The following is an 8,193-nucleotide window of genomic DNA, read 5'->3' on the forward strand; positions in this document are numbered from 1 at the left end:
CTGTGTGGTTTTACTTATTGTGATATTTAATATTGGTTTGCTTATACTAACAAGAAACAGCAGCTCTTTAAATTAGAGAACATACATAATGTAATAACATTTTATTACATTATTACATTATGTATGTACCTTAGTAATTTACACAGTAAAAAAGGTGCTTTTTTGTGAAAGAAGTACAGGATTGTACAAACTGATCTTAAAGATGCATTCTAAATTACAAAAGGTAAATGTGTATTTTTTTCGTGGCAATTGCACCTTACAGATATTTTCTTTTTTTTGTGAGGATGTTTATAAACATAAGCAAGTGTTAAACATGCAAGCAACGTCAAAAAACAATGTTTGCAAATCATCCGACAAGTCATGTATATTTGATTATAAAGTCTTGTATTGTGTTGCAAACCAAATACAGTTTCAAGCTACATAAAAAGTATTATAATGGCTGAATGTTAAATCAGCCAACTATTCATCTTTTCTATAAAATGTACAGTATTTAATTTGATAATAATTTAAAAAAAACCTGAGGTGTGAGCCTAGTGCACCTCTGTGTAAATCCTGAAAGTACAGTGCTCCCCCTTATACTAAGGAACAGGTTATAAGGCGGTACGGTCATGACTCCCATTTGCCCCAAATGCCATTACACGAACACTAGTATCCTCTATAAGGCGGAACACAAACAGCACAGTCTCTTAACTATGGCTCCCAACTACAGCTTTATAAAGGGGAGCACTGTATTTAAAACAGTCTTGATCTTCTCAAGACTGATACTTTAGGGAAACAACCGAGTACAATGTATAAATGTCATGGAACCTATAAACAGATTTAACAAGGAATACACTTACTTGTAATTTATCTGCAACATTACTTAGCTGTCATTTTCTGATTTTAAACTTTTACGTGACGTGATTATTGTTCACAAATTAGGCTTCTTATCCATTTTTGTTAGAGGTAAAACTCCCAATAGTTTAACCCAAGGAATTCTCTCATAGTTTTGAGAACATTAGATTTAAAATTGTAATTCAGATACAAATTGAGCGAGAGAATGATTCATGAAAAAGAACACTATACATGTATAAATATATCCATGTGTTCAGACCTAAAACAGAAGACACTTTCAGTGTGTGCAGCTACAGTAAATACATTCACTTTAAAAGTTCAGGAAGCCATCTTAAAATAATGAGAGGTTTGAAATAAATGACCAAAAGACACATTATATTAATTGGTGGCAATGTTGATGTTTTTGCAAAGTCCCTGAACCCAATTCATAGCAGACTGCTAAAGTACAATACAACTTTGAAAAACCTAGCTAAATAGCAAATATATGACTTACATTGTCCTTACAATGTAGGAATACAAAAGATGACAAGTAATTTAATTAGATGTTCTTAGCAGGGTTTACTCTATATCTGGCAAGACATTATGTGGTTACAAAAGAACAGAATGAAATGTTGGGCAACAGCAGAGGCTCTTTGTACAACACATTAAATCTCAGGTATTTTTCTTATAAAGACAATTTGTATTGCGATGAGGTATAATATAATTACATGAATTGTTGTCTAATTCAAGGCAAAATTAAAAACTCTGCTGCCAGATCCATTTCTTTCAAGATATTTTGTGAAGTACAAGAACACTTTCATCACCACATTATATCCTTCAGAAATATAACCTGTTACACAAAAACAGTTAAAATGAATGGCTTACTGCAGCTTTTATTCCATTTAATTGTATGCAGCATACTGTGTGCACATAATGTAACATTATTTCAATTGTGCAATCATTGGGTTCACTTGCAGATGGTGCTGCTGTTTCTGGGGCCGGTTTGGGATTTTTTTTTCATGGAAGTCTTAAGAGCTGGGATTATCAGTAGGCTTGGTCACATTTGCAAAGCGAAATCACAGTCACTTAAGTGAATGTCACTCTGCTGCCTCTGGTATTTCTGTCTCATCCACGATTAGAGAATGGATTATGCCCTCCCTTCGTTTCCCACTGCTCACTGCCTTGATATAACAATCATGGTCTCCGATAGTAAAATGGGTCTCTGTGCCATCGTCAACAAATTCTCCCTGAAACAAAGCATATGTATTTCATTGTTCAACACTGCAAACAGGTAAAGATGCCTTTGATTTTTAATATGCAAGCTATCAAATTCTGGGATACATAATTGTGTATGAAATAAATAAACCTCTATGATACTTCAACAATTGTGGTTAGTTGTTTAGTATATAATAGTTACTACAAAATGGGTTATAACATCATGTAGCATTATCAAGGATAATGCGTGAGATACTCGTTTCAAATTGGGTGTGGTTCCCAAATTTAAAGCTGGGGTAGCTAATACCTACCAAGGTCAACAGAGAGTACAGGGAGGACCCAAGAATCAATATCTGTATCCCCTGAGCACTTGATCAAATGAATCCATTAAAAGGACAAAAAGCTAATAAATGATTTAAGTAAAGCTGAAGCATGCAGTGCTGTTCGCTATACCACAGCGTGTGTTACAGACAAAGGTGATACAACTGTTTGATAAAATGTATTTTCAACCAAGAGACTTCCCTATCATTCCAAGTTCTTGTTAATACTATTCATGAAATGTATGATCTACTTCATAAAATCACTAATCTTTAAATATTAGTAGGAGATTTTTTTTTCTATAGCCACATAGTAATCTAGTACTAAACAATGATGTGAATAACATTTCATTAAACACAAGTGTATTTATATACCTACCGCAGTTTCCATTTTTTTCCCATTGCACCATATGTCCATAGTATCTTTCTCTGGTAAAAACAAAAAGGAATAATACATTTAGAAACCTGTGCTTAACCCCATTAAAATGTTTACTACAGGATGTTACTGCTTACAGGGAATGTATACTCACTAGCTTTGCTATGAGAATCTTTACACCCTTAAAAATATATATTTTTGTAATGTTAATTTATTTTTTAAACCAGTTAAGGTCATACATTGGTGAATGTTCCTGGAATAAATTGCATGTTTTTTTCCCCATTTTCAGACATTACAAACATCAATGCCATTTTCTGCCTAGAAACTCAATGTTCTCTGTCTTTTTCTCAATCAGTAATTATACAAATATGTATGTTACTTTCCTCAGTTACTGTACACACCGAATAATCTACACACTTCAATAACAGCCACAGGCAAAAGCAGCCACGGAAACTTCCCCATTGTTGCCGAACCAGCAAATGGAAGCTGTGAGTCATCATCTTTGTTGATTTATCATGCATCTCACATATAAAAAAGAAAACACAAAGCAAAAACTTCATTCTAGAGGGCCACAATTCAGGAAACCTGCCAGAATAGTCGTGCCAGTCAATCCTTCCCAGAGAGTGGCCTTGACTGAAACTGCTATAAAAAAATTAAAAGTTCAGAAAATGCTATTCAAGGATCACTTGTTTGCTACGTGCCAATTGCAGTCAGCTTCCGGTTGGGATTTGCATAAGGCTCATTTAATACAATATGTTTCAGAAATATGCAATCCCAGACAATTTCCACGTGATCAGCTTCAATGCCAATGTCCCAATGACAGAGAGGGGCAGCATGCCAGAAGGGAAACTTTGCACAGCAACTGCTCACCCATACTGCTGTATGTATTTAGTGTTCATAAACATATGAATTACACTCTATATAAAGCAAAATGTACTTACCTAGTACTATCCGACAGTCCACTCCATCTAGGTTTATTACCCATGTACTGGAGGTCTTGGATCTGTTTTCCATGTATTTTTTGAGACTTTTCCCATTGATTTCAAGTGTATATTCATAGGCAAAGCCACTAACTGCATCAATATTGATGGTTGCTTTAGTTTCAGTTCCTCCAACACTAAAAGTTTCTTTTCCAACCAGTTTGAACATCCAGTCCCTCCTTAGTGCCTCCTGATAAAGAAAACAATAATGATGGCAACAGTGATGATGATATGGATGTACTGCCACCACGTGGAAATAAAGTGATGGCTGTCTTGCATGTTTCAAAACGTTTGCTTTAGTTTGTTTTTAATATCATTAGCATGTATATTTTCTATATTATTACATTCCATATTATAAATCAAGTTGGAAATGATTATTCCAAAAACAATCTTAAATTCAAGACGAACCTGAAATCTCTCACAGCTCTACATTTGACCTACCTTTCCATCCACATACGCTACACGTTTTCCTGAGGTCGTCCCGTGCTCAAATTCAATTTTGTGAACGCCGTCGCTTAAGGCCACTTCCCAAACTGCCACCAGATCTGTCATCTTCTCCAGATGGCCGTAACGAGACCTTGATAAGCAAAAACAAACAAACAAAAAAAACCTTTCAAATAGATAACTACAAGTCAAAAGAGTCAAATTTTTTTCTATTGCTAAATATCCTCTCTCAAAAGCAGTACCACACTGTACAGCACTGAACAATATCTGCAAGTTCAGCAGCAAATCCATTACTGTAAGAAGTTTACTGACGCAGAGATACGCTCAAACTATACATGCTGTGGAACCCATACGACAAGGTTAAGAACAGATGGAATGTCACTCTAAATGATGTCAGCGTCATTAACATTAATGTTGTACTAACAAACAGAAGGATAAAGAACACTACACAAAACACTGAAGGTATAGTATAACATTTACATACAATATTTGTATTCAAGATTATGATAGACTTTCTATTGTTAACTAAAATACAGAACTAGGATACCACTTGACATTTATGGATGGTGTTTTCTGGAAATGGAAACAAACAATTCTGGATTTGGAAATAAAGTACAATACTTGAGCTAATGGAAATGCTTCTTTCAGTGATCCAGAGTAATTTTAAGAGGAGAAAAACTTTTTTTTTTTTTTTAAATCAATTTATTGACCTTAGAAAATGATTTAGTACAATTATTTTGTGTTACTTACATATTTAAATTCTAGATGGTAGTTTATGAAAAGTAAATCTGAAATCCACCACAGCACTCTGTTAACAACCCAAAATCTAAAACTAAGTAACTAAGCCTATTTATTATTTATATTTAGTAATAACTTTAAACCTCTATAAAAGTTATTACATGACAATTTACCTCAATTCATCTTCATATAGAATCACCTCTTGGGAAGCCATAGCAACCAATTGGTCAAGGTCTAATCTGATTAGTATTGCATGAAAGCAAAACAGTAGAAAGTCAAGAAGAAAGTCAAGGAGTTTCATGCAGACTTTTTGAAAACACAGTCTAACAGTGACTTAACTTGCTGTCACCTGGCCTTTTATATAATCTCATAACACATGTGCTCCATATTATAACACTGACTATTTTAGGTATACACTAGTTCAGATTTATGTTTCCCAAAATAAGTGGTCTGCAAAGAATGTCAGTTAACAAGAGAAGAAGCTGGATGATTAATGACAGTTAGAAGGTGTTGAAGGGGAGTACTGTACATATTAACAAACTAACAGTAAATCGTACATAATTTAATACTTACTGTCACTTTGTATATTTCATATTATCCTGCACAGATAAAACATGTATTTGATTTTTAATGGAATAAAAAAAGCTTGCAGTTTATTAGCAAGTGCATTTTGCACTCTTTTAAATGCTGCACAATGTAGGAATGCAGATTTGGCATCAAAGAGAGATACAGCAAAAGTACAAGAACATAAAGTTATTTTCCTGTACTGTTTACAAGTACATCATTACTGATGTTGGTCTTTTTATCCCTGAGAATAACCACTTTAGTTTTGCAAGAAAGTGCAATCTAGATTTCTAATTAAATAAGTTTGATCAAACATATGGTCAATATAGTTAGTACAAGATAAGCAAGAAGCCCTGGTTACTGAGCAAAGATATGGGATTTCTTTTTTTTTCTAAGGGTTTAGACTGGGTTGTCACAGTTTAATCTGATCGAATGCTATTAAGTGCCCAGGAATAGATGTATGTGCATTAAACTCTCTAAAGCAAAGCATGCATCACTTACAGAAGGAATATAGTGTTGCCTATATTCTTCAAATACATTTTACAACTTATTTCTAGAGCACATACAAATGGTACTCATTTCATCTTTGTTCTGCTGAAAGACCTGCAAAGGCATCCACCTGATTTTACACAAAGACCCTTTCTGTAACATGATAAAATGCTCTATATTTTTATCATGTGACCGTCACTAATAAATGTTTTGTCCTTCCCAAGCCATTAAAAAACAATTAAAGCATCATTAAATAATTCACATTTGATTCATCTGTATCTTCTCCCCACAGACAGGTTCACTAAAAACAATGAACCCTGACAGACCCGGACTGGGAAACAAATATCTAAAACAACAATAATGATCCACAGATTGACTGAACAAATCTCATATCTAATCCTCGTACCCTCTTTGTTAAAATAATGCTACTGGGCCGGGCCCAATGGACACCTTGGACAGCCCAACAAGGCTTAGGCCGCCAAACATACAGGTTAGAATCCTAGAATGATCTGGACCATGGGGTTATATACAGATGCAAACATAACACATGATCGAAATTCATGCTTGTTTCTTTGTTGTTTACATTTGTTACACTTCAACATTGAAAAAAGCAAAACTCACTTATTTTCTAAATACTTACTAGCTACAGAAAATGCAAATGCAACACAATATGTGGTCGAATCAAGCAGGGCACCGGCAGCAACTGTACTTATTTACACAAATACTTACGCTTCCCACAGGCGAGTTGCTAGAACTTCAGTATGAAATGTTGTTTAAGAATAGCTACAGTAAGTCAAGCACAGCAATTAGGTGAACACCTTCAGCTTCAGTTCAGGTTCAAGAAATACATAATAAGAAAAGTATTAAATTCTAGCGTCTATATTAACCGAAGAACAGTTTCAGATAACAAGTTAAATCACATGCCTATACATACAGTAGAAGAAGCAACAACGTGGGGTATTGTAACGGTACAGAATTCAACCAGGCTTTACTTATTGTAATCTAAGATGCACTCCGTATCCGTATATTATGTTTATTTGTCAAGCGCCTGCATCATTAATTACAGTAACGCTGTTTTCTTACTGTATCAGTACTAACGACTGCAGTGACGGCTACACATAAATGTACACAACGATACATTTGCAAAACAAAATGGACTGCTGCATCTTACCTGCTGCTTGTTGCAGGTCACACCTGAGCTTCTGTCACTATGGGAACTACAGCTCAGCTTCAACAACCTTTTGTTTGTTGTCTTTTTTATACTATACAAACCTAAGCCACTATGCAGATCATTTTATATGTGCACAGGAAATAAACAGGATACAAAAAAAAAATTAAACGTTATCAGCTTCTATTTTACAATTTTCTAATTCATCTCCCTAACATAGAGCTGTCCCTCATCACATTTGTTAGCAGAATCCCCCCCGCGTTCTCGCGAGAGACAGTTGGTGACAGGGTCCTCAGCCCCCTCCATCTCAGGGTCGGGTGCATAGTCACGTGATTAATGTGTTTCTGGAGAAGCTGAGGAGTGCGTTCTGGATCTCTTATGCGTCGCATCTGTTGGCAGGGGCAGATTTAACCCCATCCCTGCCACTCTTACACTTCCGCCCTGCCACAAATACAAGCTGGTATTCTATTTGGATCTAGCCGATATATCCTATTTGTATTGCATCTAAAAGTATATTGTGTCTTATTTTATTTATAGTACTGTATGTTGTGGTCTTGAGATTTGGCGGCTCAGTACTCACATGGGAGTTCAGGTAAGCCATTGAATGGATTCAGTGAAGAAATGTTAGTTCAGTGTGTAGTGGGAATGAAAGGCAAAACCATTGATACCAGTGCAGGGAACTGACTACCTCTTTGTACTGAAGTACAACCAGTGACCAGCAGTGTTTTTTTTTTTTTTTTTTCTTGTTTTTTTTAAATTTGTAATGTAGGTCTTGTGAAGATTGATTAATGAGTTTAACTTTTGTTACAAGCTTTTAGATTGAAACTGTGGAGGGGGGCTAAGTAAGTAACACGGACAACAGCGCCCTTTGCGGGCTAAAACAAGCACTTGCAAATAAAAAAAAACAAAAACAAACACAAACCAAAAGTAATAAATAAAACTGTGCGGTGTTTCAAGTACAGCCTTCTCTCTCCTGTGTCAGTGAATAGCCACACCCTTCCACAGTGCTAAACTAAATATGTATTATGTTTTTTTAGCACTTTGACATTGTTATAAGTTATTTGTGTTTTTTTTTTTTTTGTTTTTTTT

General features: G+C 35.1%; 1 protein-coding gene across 4 annotated transcripts; it reads right to left on the bottom strand.

The window, feature by feature from the left end:
- Positions 1-348: 348 nt before the first annotated feature.
- On the bottom strand, positions 349-7,383 carry LOC117426846 (fas apoptotic inhibitory molecule 1). 4 transcript variants are annotated; one of them, XM_034044959.3, is made up of 5 exons: positions 7,108-7,383; positions 4,143-4,278; positions 3,663-3,891; positions 2,725-2,774; positions 349-2,060 (listed from the first exon to the last, which is right to left on the bottom strand). In XM_034044959.3, exons 2-5 carry the CDS (start codon positions 4,251-4,253, stop codon positions 1,911-1,913), a joined length of 540 nt encoding a protein of 179 aa, XP_033900850.2. In that variant the 5' UTR covers positions 4,254-4,278; positions 7,108-7,383; the 3' UTR covers positions 349-1,910. The 4 variants fall into 4 exon arrangements, with proteins under 4 accessions (XP_033900850.2, XP_058889862.1, XP_033900851.2 ...); XM_059033879.1 differs by lacking the exon at positions 7,108-7,383 and adding an exon at positions 6,666-7,101; XM_034044960.3 differs by lacking the exon at positions 7,108-7,383 and adding an exon at positions 5,457-5,482.
- Positions 7,384-8,193: the final 810 nt, after the last annotated feature.

This window comes from Acipenser ruthenus, chromosome 11 (genome assembly GCF_902713425.1).
Source record: "Acipenser ruthenus chromosome 11, fAciRut3.2 maternal haplotype, whole genome shotgun sequence".
Taxonomy (NCBI): Eukaryota; Metazoa; Chordata; class Actinopteri; order Acipenseriformes; family Acipenseridae; genus Acipenser; species Acipenser ruthenus.